We start from the raw sequence: 15,438 nt of genomic DNA, 5'->3' as shown, positions 1-15,438 counted from the left end.
ACCCAGACAGTCACCCTGCCCCATCAGCTCTCCTTGGAGAAAGCTAATCTTGTTTTGCCCAAGGCTCCTTCCCCTGAGAGGCTTTGGCAAAGACCCAGCAGCCGGAACAGCTTGCTCAGCTCTCTCTGTGGCCTTGGCCCCAGCCTGCCCGGGGAGGAAGTGGGCTGTGCCCGTCAGAGCCGGCTGCAGTCCATCAGGGTGGGTAGGTCTTGGGTCATCCCTGGAGAAGCATCAGAGCGTGGGCCCTAGCATTTGGGACTGGGGCCACCCCCTGTGGTCTAGTCTGGTGTACAGTTATTGTGGATGAATGAGAATAGCCCAGACAGCAAATGCCCAGACCAGAGAGGACACGTGTTAATTCAGCTCATTAGCATCCTTTTAATCCCAGCCAGCCAAGTGCTGTCACCGGAAGCCTTGTGGTAGGGTCCCTTGGTCCTTCCAGTTCAGTGTGTTCCTTCTTTGAAGACGCCCACTCCCCACATGGCCTTTATACTCATGTCTCTTACACACCCCCACCCCCCCACACACACACCCCTCAGGATGTCACATGTGGCATAGAATGCCCCCTCCTCACTAAGCCTTCCAGCCGGCCTGGGGAGAGTTGGGCATTCGCCGCCGGCCCCCACGGCACTCCGGGCTTCTGTGGCGTGGCAAGGACAATGCGGTGCTATATTGTGGATAGTCTTCTACATCTGCTTCCTTCTGCAGACTGTGACCTGCTTCTGGGGATGGGCCAGAGCTTTCTCCCCTCAGGGTCCCCAGCAGCCAGCACCCACAAGAGGTGCTCAGCAAACAATGAGTAAATGAATGGATTTTGCATGGCCAGGAATTAGAGGGGGAAATCGACCTTTACTGATCTGGCTATAGCCCAGATCACACCTGTTTTTTACGTCTCTGCTCTCCAATCCTGGTGCTGCTTCCAGGTCATATGGTCAATGTTCAAGCAGCCAGAAGAGTTGAAAATGTCCCCGGCAATGCTGCCCATCCAGCTGCTGACAGCAGAGCCTCCAGGGCAAGGGGTGAGAGGAACTGGGGGAGTCCGGCTCCAGGCAGGAAAGAGAAGAAGGCCCCTTGTTGTGGGTCGCCAGAGGACCCTCTGCAATCCACCCCCCACCCACCATGAGCCATGGTTTGTATGTCTGGTTCTCATGTGCCCCTCCTCCCCTCCTCCACCCCAGGAGTACGTCGCCTACAGCCACACAGGCCGCATCATCCCCGCCATCTGGTTCCGCTATGACCTTAGCCCCATCACGGTCAAGTACACAGAGAGACGGCAACCTCTGTACCGATTCATCACCACGGTGAGTCGGTGGGCACCTGCCATGCGCCCCTTCTCCTGGCACCCCGGCTGGTTCTTGAAGGGATGGGAGGCAGCCCGCAGGGCTAGGATCTCAGGCTGTACACAGGAGGTTGTGATCCCTAGGATGTTGAGAGATGTTATCAGAATCATGTCAATATCGACGGCATGTCATCAAGAAAATATTTTCCAAAGGAGAATGTCACTAAATGAATTTAATTTGTTAAGCAAATGTTTGTATGGCTCAATGAGATGTTTGTGATTCTCTCCAGTGTCTTATTTTTATGGGTTTAGCAGGGTTTATCCTTTTCTGTGGAAATTTTACAGTGAAGATTTAACTCATTTTTTTCCCATATCTATTTTCCAACTATAGCTGCTGGTACTGTCAGGTTTCTTCTTTCTTTCCTGCCTGCTTGTTCTCTTTTCTTTTTTTCTTTGATTTTTTATTTTTCCTTTATTTATTTATTTATTTTTTTGCCATTGTCTCCATCAAGTCTGATTTTCTTTGGGGCAGCTTCAAGCTGATGTCATTTTTCTTTGATGCTGAGTATTTCTGTCAAGGATGCTATTTTCTGGCTTCCCGTTCAAAGTGTCCTTGGGGGCAGAACAGCAGGTTTACAGCACCCTGCTTCAGCCAGGAGGCCCAGAGATGTTTCATAAGCCAGAGTCAGCTGAGGTGGAGGAGATGGGGTGATTATCCCTACCTCACAGATTTGGAAACTGAGGCCTAAAGGTCCTTATGCTTTTGTACCTCTTCATACTTTTAATAATGATTCAAGATCAAGGGTCTAGTCCTGGATCTCTCATTCCTGGCTCTCACTAGATTTGTACTAGTCACAACTCTGTCACAGAAAAGACAGAACCCCACATCCAGCTGGCTTGATGTAGGTAAGCCTTAGGCATGGCTAGATCCAGGCACAAATGTTGTCCGGAATAGACATTTTTTTAGTCCTGTTTTCCTCTATACTGGCTTCATTTTCAAAAAGAATTTACTAATGGAAAGTGCCTCCTTCTCAGTAATTTGACCTGAGTCCTGGATAAGATAGTACTGTCGCTGGCCTCATTGAGCTCCCCTTCCAACCTTGCGGCCTAGAGAGTGAAAGGGGGATCCCAGTTGACCAGCCCCAGCCGGATCACAAGGACAAAGATTGTGAGGGGTGGGGTTCCTCAAGAGGAAAATCAGGGGTCAGTTACTAGAAAACAGAAAGGTGGATATCAAGAGGCACAAAGTTCCGATGTCCGCAGCAATGTCTCCATCCTATCCACTACATAGCAATAACAGGCCCTACTCCCCCTGCCTCGCAGGCCTCATGGGACTCAAAGGACATCATCAAAGGGAAGCTCTTTGCCTGATAGAAAGCCATGTGGGTGCAAAGGGTGTCAGAACCCTGGTGCTTATGTGAGCCTCACAACAGACTTAATGCCACTCTCGGACTCCATACAAATTTGAAACTTCTGGTCAACAGAGGGCACCTACCATAAAGCTAAGACACCGGACACAGATTGGGAAAAGATATTTGTCACACGTACAAGAAAGGAATAATCTTCAGAATTTATACAGAGAGAATTCCTACAAACCAGTAAGAAACAGTTAAGTGACCAAAAAGAAAAATGGGTGAGGACTTGACCATTGGAGAGACCATACTGGCTGTGAAAAGATGCCCGAGTTCCCTAGAAATTGGAGGAATTTGATTCAAAATACAAGACCCAGTTCGTTCCTATCAGACTGGCAGAAATTACAGACCTGCCACAATAGAGATCGGGAGGATGCACAGCAAGGGGACCTGTATCCACTATCTGGTACACAGGTAGTTTGGGTCAGCCGCTGGGGGGGTGATGCACAAACCCTTTGACCCAAAAGCCAGGGGACTTGTGAGCAAGTAATTTTACCCAAGGCCATACAGGGTAGCACCCAAATGGTGTGGGCTTTTTGTTTTTTGTTTGTTTGTTTGTTTGTTTGTTTGTTTTACCCTAGCGCTTCTACCGCATACCCAGAGTAAGACAGAGACTAAGACACAAGTTGGCATGTTTGTGCGGGTGTGGTCTGCTTCTCAGAGGCCCTGGGGTCTGTGGCATTGGCAGTGAGAGAGAAACCCCCTTTGTCCATGTTTCATTGTAGGGTTGAGAAGGATCTTCATGTCCCCTTATTTGCTCCCATATGCCACGTATCTGAGGCTCTGAGTGTGAAAACCCCTTGGCAAGTGGCTGAGAAATGAAGCAACTTCATTTATTCGCTAAACTTCTGCGAGAACTTACCATGTGCCAGGCTCCATGCTGGGCAACAGAGGTAGCTGAATTTGGCTTTCTCCTTGTCCTTAAACTGCTCCCAGCTGGTGGGGAAGAGGTGTGAGCACGCAGAGAACTAAGTCCCGTCCAGCAGGGGCTCCACTGGAGCTGTGCACCGGGCACTGTGGTAGCAACAACTGCCTTTGGTTTGGCACATTTGGAGAAGGAAACCCAGAGATGGGTCTTGAAGGATGTAGAGAAATTTTCTAGACTGATGAGTGAAGCAGAGAGGGTCTTAGCACGGGAAACAGTATGTGCAGAGGTGCCCGACGATGGCATGTTTTGTGAAGGCCATGTGGCCTCTTTTGATGGGGGTGGACTTCTGAGAGCCCGAGGTCCCAAGAAGTCACAGGGGAAGAGCCTGTCCTTCATAACCCAGAGGCCAGATACCTCCATGACTCCATTTCCTTCTCCTCCTGCCTTTGGCCATCAGCCTCGCCTCCATCTCGGCCCCATCCACCTCCGCCCGAGCATGGGCCATGCTGAGGGAACCTCCCGACAGCATGAGCCTGGTGGTGTTTCTGAAGGCCCCGGGCCACCATCATGGTTGCCACGGCAACCGTGGGGGTCAGCCCCAAGTGAGCCAACTGGCTGTCCCTGGCAGATGGCGTCATTGTGGAGCTTCAAAGGCCCTTGTCACGAGACGAGACAGCAGATGTGGGGATGACGCTCACATGCAGACACACACAGCACAAAGAGCCTTGGGAGCCCTCACAGCGCGGGGTGGGGCCAGGATGGAAGTGGAGGCACCTGCTCTGACTTCTTTTTCTCTCTTTTTAAAATCAAACACTTGTGTGCAAAGCCCCCAAAGCCCAAATGGGGACCTCTGCAAATAGCTCCTCACGGGGGCTGTTTAAGAGAGGGCTTAGGCCAGAGGCCAGGATGTCGTCATGTGGCGGCTGCAGGGCTTCGGAGGCAGCTGTGGGTGGGCTGGAATGAGGTGGGGTGCCGTTCAAGGGGGTGTGGGTGTGGAGGGGAGAGGCAGGTGGGGCCTCCCTGACACGTTTGTACCTATCAAGTACCCGGCTTATTCGAGGTTGCCCCTCTAGGGTCTCGTGGTCTGCAAAGGACTTGGACATCCCGAGTCTGAACAGAGGAGGATCCCTCCTCCCGGAAGTCTCCACCAGGCTGCCTGGGGCTTCTCTCTCTAGGCACCCGAGGCACGTTGCTCAGACTTCCGCTCTGTGCTATTCCAGAAAATTCCACCACTAAAGGAATAAACAGATGGTATTTAACAACATGCAAGTGATCCCCTTCAAAGTGCCCCCTCCCACACACGCACATTTGTTCCCTGCCCCTGCCACTTGCCAGAGCCCCTTTTTTGGGATTGCCTTCAAGTGGGTTGTGGTGACAGATTGGATGACTTCAGCAGTGTCACATCACTCTCCTTGTGTGTTTTATTCCATAAGGGAGGAACAGCCAGAAGTCAGAAAGTACCACACTGGGCCAGTTTGGCCGTGAAACTTTTTGCCCACCAAAAAGTACCAGCTGGTAACGGCATGCTTCCATTGGGCAGCCGAGATAGCTGAACTAGACATAATCCCTGCCCTCCAGGTGCTCCTTGCCAGTGAAATAATCCCCCAAACTTTAGATCGCACTTTATAATTGCCAGGCCTGATTATGACGAGCTCCAGGTCTGATGTCCCTGTGTGTCCCCAGCATCCAGCACAAGGCCTAGCCTGGATGTAGGTACTGGATGTGGCTACTCAGAAATATACAAGAGACAGCTGCTTGAAGAAGTGATCATATAGCTACACTTATTAAGCATTAATCTTATAATTATCTCCTTTAACTGTCCCAGGAACCCTCCAAGGTAGATGATATCAGTCCTGTTTTATATATGAATTAACTGAGGTCCAGAGAGGTAAAGAAACTCATCCAAGGTCACATAGCCAGTAAATGGCGAGGCTGGGACTTGATCCCAGAGCCTGCTTCTGTCACATCCCCCACCCCACTCCCAGTCCCACCACTTAGTTTGGGAGCCTCCATCCTCCAAAGTAAAGGCTCTCGAAGATGTCCCAGCAACAGAGTCCCCAGAAACCATGGAGCCGTTGGTAGGACACCAGGATGATTTGATACAGTGACTCCCTGCTGGGAATCGGGAGGAAATGTTATAGCAGGAAACAAGGTGACATTGTGAGCATGAGTGATAAAATCACCGCCACACACACAAATCATAAAAAAACCAAAGCAACGACAAAAAACCAGCCCACGTCAGCTGTCCCATCTAAGACTCGTTGGCTGGTCGTTTGCAAATTTTCCTGCCTAGAACTGATTACTTTTCACTCATCTATTTGGGCACCTGGAAGGATTTGCCATAGACAAAAGGCATCATGTACTCAGGTGGGAGATGGGGTATGGGGGAGATAGTAAAAACAATTGAGAAGAGACAAAACTGGGGAGGTTTTGCCCAATAAGGCTGTACGGGTAGGGCAGAGACCAGCTTTGTAGCTGGACCCGAATCTCCCCTACTCAGACTTCCCTTGGTGTGTCTTTCCTGGACCATGAGCTCCAGGAAAACAGAGCAGGGCCTTAGTCATCTCTGGTCTCCAGACCTGGGGCAGCGCAGGTAGGTGATAAGTAGGCATCAAACACTGAGCAGACGGATGGAGGGGTATACACCTCGGTCCACCCCCATAACCACAACAGTTTCTGTTATGTGAGTTGTAACACAAGGCCCACATTAGCAGCTCAGTTATTCAGGGCTGGGCATGTGTAAAAAGCTTTAGTTCCAATCTTTCCACACGTTTGAGCAGAGCTAGATCTTCTAGAAGGTTGTGTACCAGGGACAGATTGCTCCAATTGGGTCTGCACACAGATCTCTCAGTTGCACTGGAAACTCCCGGTGCTTGCTTTCCAAAGGCAGATTCTGAGACATATAAGGAATACTGGAATGAATGGAGAGAGCTCCCTTTACAAACTATGCTTATTTTTACAACCACGCAACTTTGTTGATGGGGTCCTCTTACTTCAGGACGTTTGATATGTAAAACCTAACAGAATTGAGAAAGTAAATATAAAGAAGCCATCTGTGTATGAAGACAGGGACTGAGGGGATCCTTCAGGTTGGGGGTGAAGCAGGGGGGTCTAACCGAAAAAAGCAGACCCTTTGCAGCCTTCCAGACCCGGATTCTCCTCCTCACCCTTGCCTATCTGGTAGCTGTGTGACCTTGAATAAGCCTGTCCCTCTCCGAGCCTCTGCTTCTCCATCTGTGAAGTGGGGGTCACCCCATTTCCCTAGTACTTGCACAGATGGAGTGAGAAGGCAGAAGAAAGTGCCAGCTCAGGCCGAGCACATAGTAGGTGCTCAACCGGGGTGGGACTTGGGGGAGGGGAGCAGGTGTCTTGCGGCTGCGGCCATTGTGAGAGTGGCGGGGAGAGGACTCAGTCCTCCCACCGGGCTCCTGTCCGGAGGCTGGGACTGGGGGGTCTGGCAGGCGCGACGCCACTGGATGGAGACCACCACACCCTGTCCTCCCCCGCTTTTCCGGGGCCCAGTCATCATCAGCTTCCCTCCCACAACAGCCCCCACCCCTGCGAAGCCACAGCTTCGGTGTTCTCATCCGCGGCTCCAGTCTGTCTGCCGCCACCGGCATCTGATGGGACTCCGATTCATTATTTATTTCCTCAAACTGTGCCTTTTCCATAAGCTTTTCAAGCCATGCTGCCTGGCTGAGGACAGTGAACGAACAGTTCCCAAGCACTTGTGGTACAGCGGTCAGCCAGACAGAGGTCATCGTGGTCCTCACGGGGCGGCGGGGGGTGGGGGGGCATTTTACAGATGAGAGAAACTGAGGCTCAGAGGGGTGACCTGGCTTTCCTGGCCACAGTGGCAGGGCTGGGATCTGACAACAGGAATGTTTACTCCGGAGCCCACAGTCTTCACCCCCACCCCCATGTTGGTGTGTGTGTTGTGCTTCTCCACTGCCCACTGTGGAAAAGTAAACGGGGGGGGGGGGGGGGCGATGGATTAGGAAAGCATTCGTGTTGGTGGAACCACAGAGGGATGCAGCTCTCCAGCCAGTGCGGTTGGAACACATCCTTTCCATATTATAAGGAATTAAGAGTCCTAATTAAACTGTAAGAGAAACATACACACACACACACATACACACTTTCTTTTCAAGGTAGGTAGACAAGCTGACTTCATTCTAGCCATAGTAGGAGGTTGGGAAGCTGGTAGAACCACAGGAAGTCTCTGCTAAAGAACAAAGGGGCATTATTGATGACTTCTGATAAAAGCAAAGTAATGCGTTCCTCTCAGGCCCACTGGGGCCTGGATATTGAATTGTCCTTGTTTCCATTTCCGGAGCCAGGGCTGCTGACCAGAGTAGGGTTGCATGTGCTGGCTGTGGCGGCCCTTTCTGACTCAGTGGCCCTGCTCCTTCACCACCCTTCGCTGAGCTTGTCCCCCTGCTTCAGGGCCTGGTCAGGATATAAGACCATGGCAGGGGTGAGGGAGCAAGGGAACAGGCATTCATGGCGGTGTGTGTGACACACTCATTCACTCTGACAGCAGCCCTGAGGGCTGAGGATTAGCCTTCCCATTTTTTAAAGTAAAGAAACAGAGGTATGGGAAGTAAGGATGACACAAGGGCACACGACAGGAGGGGTCCCAGCCAGAAGTACCTTTGTATCAGGAACTTCTGATATCTTGTTGGCGTTCGGGGTTGAGGTAGAGTCTTGGGGAGACTGAAGAGCTCCCTGACTGGCCAAAGAATGGAAACAACCTCTGGCCTAGGTACTCTGCCCCGAGGGATATGCTTCATCACAAACACTTCTTGGCACTTAGCTGAGGAAATATCCTGTTGAGGTCTCAGCTATCCTATCTGTAGAATGGGCCCTTGCAGTGCTTGGGGCGTGGGCCGCTGCAAAGAATCTGCATGTGGTGCCTAGGAGAGCTTTGGTGTCCTGTCCTTCTATGAAGTGACTTGTTCTCAGCTAAAAGAATTAGGTAGAAGAAGGGAAATTGAGACCCAGAGGCTGGCTCTGGGAAATAAGTGGTATTTTACCCATTGTTCTTCTTAGAGTGGGTCTCAGATCTTAGAAACAGCTCAGATCTTAGCAACAAGGTCAGAGCCTTCTGGTCAACTGCAAGATTGGATTAGGTATCATTTACTGAACACCTACTAAGTGCTGGGAGCTCCGGAGGCATTTCCTGCAGTAGGACAATTGGCAGGGGTAGGGGTGGTTTCCCCCATGTCGTAGATGAAAAAAGCTGAGACCCTGAAAGTCTCTCCCTGGCTAGAGTAAGTGAGTGAGTGACAATCATGACTCGGCTTCCCAAGGCGGAGCCCTTTCTGCCAGGCAGACCTCCCAGCACTCACCTCCACTCACTCACCACTCTGCTCAGGGCCCCCTGCGCCACGTCCAGTGAGGAGGTGTATGATTGGCTTTATCTTCACTTTTATTCATTTGTATTCATGTTGGCGCATCCCCATGGGTCAGCAAGGTGCCGGGCCACCATCCTCCCTTTCAGCAGCCCTTTCCTTAGTCTGTTCTTGAGATCTGCTCTACAGATGTGGAGAAGCCTGTTATCTTGCCATCGCCAATGTACGGCCTATGTCCAAAGACAGACACCCCATCTGGTGCAGTCTCGTAGCTTCATGTATTTCCCTGTGTCTCAGATGTAGGAACGTGGCCTTCTCAGGACCCAAGGCGGCCATGACAGGCACTGCCTTAGAGAGTCCAGATGTGGTCACCTCCTGGTGTGGAGGTTTCTGTGCCCCCGCCCCGTGTCAGAATCCAGGGAGCACTACAGCCTGAGAGCACCCCAGGACCCCTCTCCTCATGACCCCTGCTTCACCTCACACCAGTCACCACCTATGATTATGAGTGTGTCAGGAAGGCCCAAGCAGGCTAACGGCAAAATAATGAAAGTAGGGGGCCATAGCAGCATCAAGCAGGCTGCTAGGTTTCTTTCAGCTTTTGAGGTGCCTCGCCCCACCCCAGAATGTGCCAGAAATCCCCCTCCTCATTTGACTGGTGACCAGCACTTTCGACAGATGTTGGATAATGGGAGATGTGCTGCTGAGCTGGGTAGTATCAGGAGATGCACATGGGAGCTCACTACAGGGCCTCCTTAGGCTCAGGCTGACAGCAGCTCACTCGGATGGGGTCAGTGGCTTAGTGACTTGTGTGCCCCAGGCCCCAGCTTCCTCACAGCTGCGTGTTTCTTATGTACCTCAATGCATGTGTTGTCTCCTCCAGCTCCTGGCTGGTCCAGGAAAAGGAGGCTTCAGACTAGGTGCCAGGTGTTTGTGAATCATAGGCACGCTCGGGTTCCAAAGTGTGTGTGTGTGTGTGTGTGTGTGTGTGTGTGTGTGTGTGTGTGTGTGTGTGTGTGTGTAGGAGGTGGGGTGTGCGTGTCTGTGTGTGGGTTTTGTTGTTGTTGTTTTTTTTTTTTTTTTTGCTCCATTGCACTTAAGTCACAATTTCCTCTTCTCTGATCCAAGCTCTAAAAGCATTTTGCGGTGTAAAATCTCCCATCATCTGATCCACTCTGCCGAAATAAGCCAGCTCCCCTGCCGTCATCGTCCTTGAGAAGTACCCCTGCGTCATGCTCTGAAGCTGGCCGGGAGAGGACTTGCCTGCTGAGAACACTTCATGATAATCCCCCCAGTGCCCCCCATCCTCTTCACTCCCTGGGGGGCTGTTATTACCGGAATGTCAGCTGCCTCACTTACAGCCTGTCCATACAGCCCTGCTCTGTCTGTCATGGGCCTCACAGGCCTCTGCTTAGCTCGTCTCATGGAACTATCATTTTAAAAATAAACCCTGGTTTGATTTGCACTTCCTTGTCACCTCGGCTGTGTCTCCTGGCCTCCTCTGCTGGGCAACAGAGGGTCCGTTAAGGCACTGCCATCTCTCAGAGTCTTCCAGTGGTCGAGTGTCAGCGGCTGGCCGGCCACCCAGTGGTGCTTCCAGGGCGGTCTCGGGAGCCCTCTGGGACTGCTCAAGTAGGCTTCCTCTGCGTCCTGTGGTCATCTAAGTGCTCCTTCACTGGGGCGGGGGGTGGGGGTGGGGGGTGGGGGAAGAAGCGAGAGCCCCGGAGGCGGACAGATGTCGCTCTGCCACGCACTTGCTGTGTGACCTTGGAAAAGTGATTTCCTTGTCTGGGCCCCACGAGGGTGCGTGACTGAGGCGTGGCACACGGGTGACGGGTCGTAGGGGTTCTTGTGGACGGCATAACGTATGCGCTCCAGAGGCAGAATACATTTAAAGTTGCCTTGCAAACCTTCTGTGAACTTCTTTGATCTGCCATCGTCTATTCTTTGATTCTTTTATGGAACCAGAAAGCAATCGATACGTAGGCGAGAAAATTTTGAGTAAAACATAGCATGACTTGGATATGTCACAAGTGGAGTCCCTACAACTTCGAAGCAAAGTTAGTCGTTCGGTTCAGTGACGAAGCTTCATGCTTGAGAAGCAGCAGAGTGTCGTGTTAAGAGTACAGACTCCAGAGTTCTGAACTCTCAGTTCAACCACCGAGGACTGTGGCATTATTCAAGTGGTTCAATGTCTCTGTGCCTCAGTTTCCTTGGCTGTCACATATGTATAAGAGTAGGACTTCCTAGGGTTGGCCTGGGGATTCGGGAGGGACGAGGATTCTCAAACCCTGCCTGGCACAGAGAAAGTGCTATGTGAGCTCTGTTTCGTCATGCAGGAAGTCATGAGCTACAGACATGCAGCAGGTGACATTCCTTATCATCCCCCTACTCCAGCAGTTCTTCACTAGGGGGCAGTTTTCACCTCCAGGGGACATGTGACAGCGTTTGGAGACATTTTGGTTGTCATCGCAGGAGGGAAAGTGTACTCCTGGCACCTCCTGGGTGGAGGCCCGAGAAGCTGCTAATCAACATGCCGTGGCACACAGGACGGCCCTCCCACGACAACAAATTTTCTGGTGCCCAAAGTAGATGGTGCCATAAGAAACTCTGCCCTAATATAAGCTTTCTGGTAGCACCATAGGCCCCCTTGTGCTCTGTAGCACTTGCCTTGCTTGTAGTTTTGCATTTGTTGGTATGATTATGTGGTTACTACCCATCCCCCTGCTACAGTGCAAGCTTCTGAGAGTGAGAGATTTATTTCTCACTCCAGCCCATCCAGGCCAGTGCTGCCTATTCTGCCCCTCCCAGATCCCCATCACAGGCAGCACTAGGCCTGGACCTGTCTGATCTGGGTTCAAGTCCCAGGATTGCCACTTCCTGGCTGTGTGACCTTGGGCCAGTGCCACTGCCTTTCTGAACCTCCATTTGTTCATCTGTAAACGGGATTGTAAAAATCTGGTAAGTTTAGAGTAGAAGTTAAAACCACAGCCTCCAGGGTGAAGACATAGCTGAGTTCAAGTCACAGCTCTGCTACTTACTGTGTGAACTTACTTACCTAACTAAACCTTGGCTTCCTCACCTATGAAATGGGTCTAATAATCCCCTTCCTCATTCGGGAGGTGATTAAGGGATTTAAAGGAGCTGATAATTATTACTTTTATTATTATTAAATTCATCATCCAATAAGTGGGGTTTTTTTGAGCCCTGCGTATGTTCCAGACCCCGCTAGAGTGTCTGTACTTGCACAGCTCATCGTCTCATGATCTGGGAGGGGTCTGACCTGGCGCTCCATCCAGCACTGACCTCTGACCACCGTCCCTTTCAGATCTGTGCCATCATCGGTGGGACCTTCACTGTGGCCGGCATTCTGGACTCCTGTATCTTCACAGCCTCGGAGGCCTGGAAGAAGATCCAGCTGGGCAAGATGCATTGACAACCCACCTGGCCCAGTGGCCGAGGACCCAGGGAGACCGCCAGCCCTGCTTCCAGCACCCTGTCTCCTCCTGCCCTCTTATCTGGCCCAGGATCTGGCTGCGTCCCAAAGTGGGGGTTGGGGGTGGTAGGGGGTGGCTCACGGTTTTGCAGCTACCTCTTTTCCCCATCTTTAATTTTAGGTGAATTACACTGCCTGAAGTTGTGGTGCCCCTTTTCCTGGGGAGCCCCAAGACCAGAGTTAGGCAGGGTGGGTTCAGAGATATCAGGGACCACTCCCGGGAGGGCTGCAGTCCCTTCCTTCTTAGGGGAACAGCCCAGGATCCACGTCAACCAGCTCTCAGCCAGGCTTTGACAATCTTGAAGCTCCCACCATTTAGAGGCACCAATCACTTGGTTTCTCCCCTGGGCAACCAGCCCACAGACCAGGGCTCTCCACTGTGGGTCACACTGCCCAAAGGTGCCTCCACTCGGCGCCTTCAACAAAGGATGGTACTTCCCAGGCGAGCCCCTGAGATGTGGCGCCATAGATGGAACCCTCGCTTTTGCTCTATCCCTCCTCGCCCATCCCAGAGACCGCAGTCAAGTCCCTCACCCCCACCCATTTCTTTTTCTCCCGAGAAGCAGATGCCCGGTTGTTGGGTAGCAGCGGTGGACTCAGGTCTGCCCATTGGAAACTGGGTGGGTGGCGAGTTCCCCTTCCTCTCTTCCCCCTTGTTTCTCTGAACCCCCACCAACGTGCCTCAGCCCCTGTGCTGTGTGGCAACAGCATCTCTTGGTGGAGGGGCTGGTTTTAACTGGGGAGTCATCCTTTCAACACCAGACGTGGTTTGTGCACTTAGGTCCAGACAGAAAGCATCCTTCTCCGCAGCCCTAAAATAATCATGTCTCACCGCCTCCCACACTGTTGCCATCAGTCCCAAGGCCTTCGGTGGGGGAAGCAAAGCAGACCAGTCCTTCTCCTGTCTTCGGACAGCTATCTTCCAGGTTCCCGAGGGGTGCACAGCATTCAGACTTCTCTGCAGCTCACTTGTGGCCCACTCGCCACTGAGTTCCCGCATCAGGGGCAACACACCAACACAACATGTTTCTGGTCCCTAGGGCAGCTCCATGGTCTCCCCACTTGCTCCTAAGCTGGGTCCCTCCCCTGCTGCTCACCCTCTTCCTTCCCCTTTAGTCCCAAAAGGGAGTGGCAATGGTCCAGGCCTGGATTCCATCCAGGGAATTTTAGGTATGCCCTTGTGTCTCGGGGAGAAAGCTGCCTGCCTGTTTTCCATTTATATCAAGATTGTTTGCATACTTTTGTAATTAAGGGGAGTGTCCGGTGGATGTTTTTAAATTATCTATATGGATAGCTCAAGTCTCTGCCATTTGTAATTTTTGGCTCTGGATTCCAATTAGAAAAGTGTCCCCTTCTGCGTATGAGTTGACTGATGTTCTGAGTGTAAACTGCATTCGGTTATCTCTGGTATCTGTGGCCACTTGGATGGATTTTTTTTTTTTTTTCCCATATTCTGTTCCCCAGTTACCGAAAGGAGTCTCTTTGTTGTGTGAATACCTGCACCTGTAGAGGGTGGGCAAGGCGGGGTGGGGAAATGTGTGGCATGCACATGAGTTGAAATTCCACTTTTATGCTTTTAAAAAAAACAAAAACAAGCAAACTCTTGAGGACATGGGGATGTCAGTTTCCTATGGAAGAGACACCTCTGACCCATTATTCTTATAAACAATCTCAAGGGGGGAAAATGATTTCGTTCTTTCCCCACTCGTAGGGCTCAAATAGATTAAAAGGCTGATTTTCCGAAGTATTGATGTGTGTTTCTTTCTACTTGATTGAAGCTGGCTAGCCTGGAGGCTGGGATCACAGTCAGAATGGAATTTAATTCTAGAGGAGAAAAATTGAGAAATGTGGAAAAGATCCGTGAGGATGATCAGAAAGTCAAGACCCCTTGGAGCCAGCCTTTTATTGAATCCCTACAGAATATGCCTGAATCTGCCGGTTTCTAGCTGGGTAGACCCAGGCCAGGTCCTTACCACTCAGCACCTCTTTTTTTCTCAGGTGAAAATGGGGAGCGTACTAAAATAGTCTCATGGGGCTGTTGCCGAAATTAAATCTATAATATGTGCAGGTATGTCATACTGGATCAGAACGAGTTCATGTATGCAGAGAAGGGGTACGTGGTAAATCTTCAAAAATGGGGATTGTTTCATATAGGTATTCTGACTAGGATATAATATCTTTGAGAACAGGGCTGACACGTTTTCCCATAGCTTTGAGCCAAGGGCTACTACATAAATGAAGTGTTTCATAAACTCTTCTTGATTTCCAAGGATCTGGCATTCCTTGTTCAGCCTTCAGCTCAGCAAAGGGAGACCATCATCAGCTATGAGAAGGAGATTTACACAGCTATTTACTGTCCTGTTGTCCAGTCCTTCGAGGCCCTCAACCTGGAACAGCACAAATGTGGATCATTCAATCAGGAATGAATGTGGGAGTGAACCAGTCTGCAAGAAACTCTTCACTGATTCTCCCCATTCTCTCGTTGACGTCCTGATACTAGAGTTACCATGACCCTCGGAGCCAGAGGTCAAGAGTAACATGCCTACTAGTAGTCAGTACATGTGTTCCCAAACCTGTTCATGTCAGTTGTGCTTTATGCTGTAATGCTGAGACTTAGCTAACCAGTGAAATAGGATTGAAAAATGAAGGAATCTAGTCCAACTAAGTTGTATACTTGGCAGAGACCTGATAACAGTGGGTTGCCACCCCTTCCTCAAAATGCTCCCGAATTAGATATGAGCAAGACTCCTTACTGAAAAGACTTGGGGCAGGGGCGGGGGGTGGGGAGGGTGGTGCAGGGGGACGTCCTTGAGGATTCCACATTCACGTGGAAAGGGTCTCAGTTCTCACTCCACGTTAAAGTCACCCAAAACTGGAACTCTCAGGTTGATTTGTGTAAGGACACGGTTTATGCAAGGAAAGGGAAGGAGAACTCCAACAGAGTTTCTCAATGATAAAACCCTCCTTCAGGGTCAAAAGATTGGTGAATGGTTTTTAAGTGGACATAAAACGTTTAAGACGTGTCATTTCTC

General features: G+C 50.9%; 1 protein-coding gene across 3 annotated transcripts in view; it reads left to right on the top strand.

Moving 5' to 3' along the window:
• Window positions 1–14,150, top strand: part of ERGIC1 (endoplasmic reticulum-golgi intermediate compartment 1) — a 103,156-nt gene extending 89,006 nt beyond the window's left edge. For all 3 annotated transcript variants that reach the window (XM_088023473.1, XM_088023471.1, XM_088023472.1), the window contains exons 9-10: window positions 1,179–1,301; window positions 12,239–14,150. In XM_088023473.1, the coding sequence (XP_087879599.1) occupies window positions 1,179–1,301; window positions 12,239–12,346 (231 nt within the window). In that variant the 3' untranslated portion in view covers window positions 12,347–14,150. The remainder of the gene's footprint in view (window positions 1–1,178; window positions 1,302–12,238) is intronic.
• The last annotated feature ends 1,288 nt before the right edge of the window (window positions 14,151–15,438 follow it).

The sequence above is a fragment of the Eumetopias jubatus genome, unplaced genomic scaffold, assembly GCF_037043125.1.
Source record: "Eumetopias jubatus isolate StellerSeaLion01/CBP00866 unplaced genomic scaffold, mEumJub1_p1.0 scaffold_5, whole genome shotgun sequence".
Taxonomy (NCBI): Eukaryota; Metazoa; Chordata; class Mammalia; order Carnivora; family Otariidae; genus Eumetopias; species Eumetopias jubatus.
Note: the sequence above shows the minus strand (reverse complement) of the source record. Positions and strands in the feature narration are given on the sequence as shown.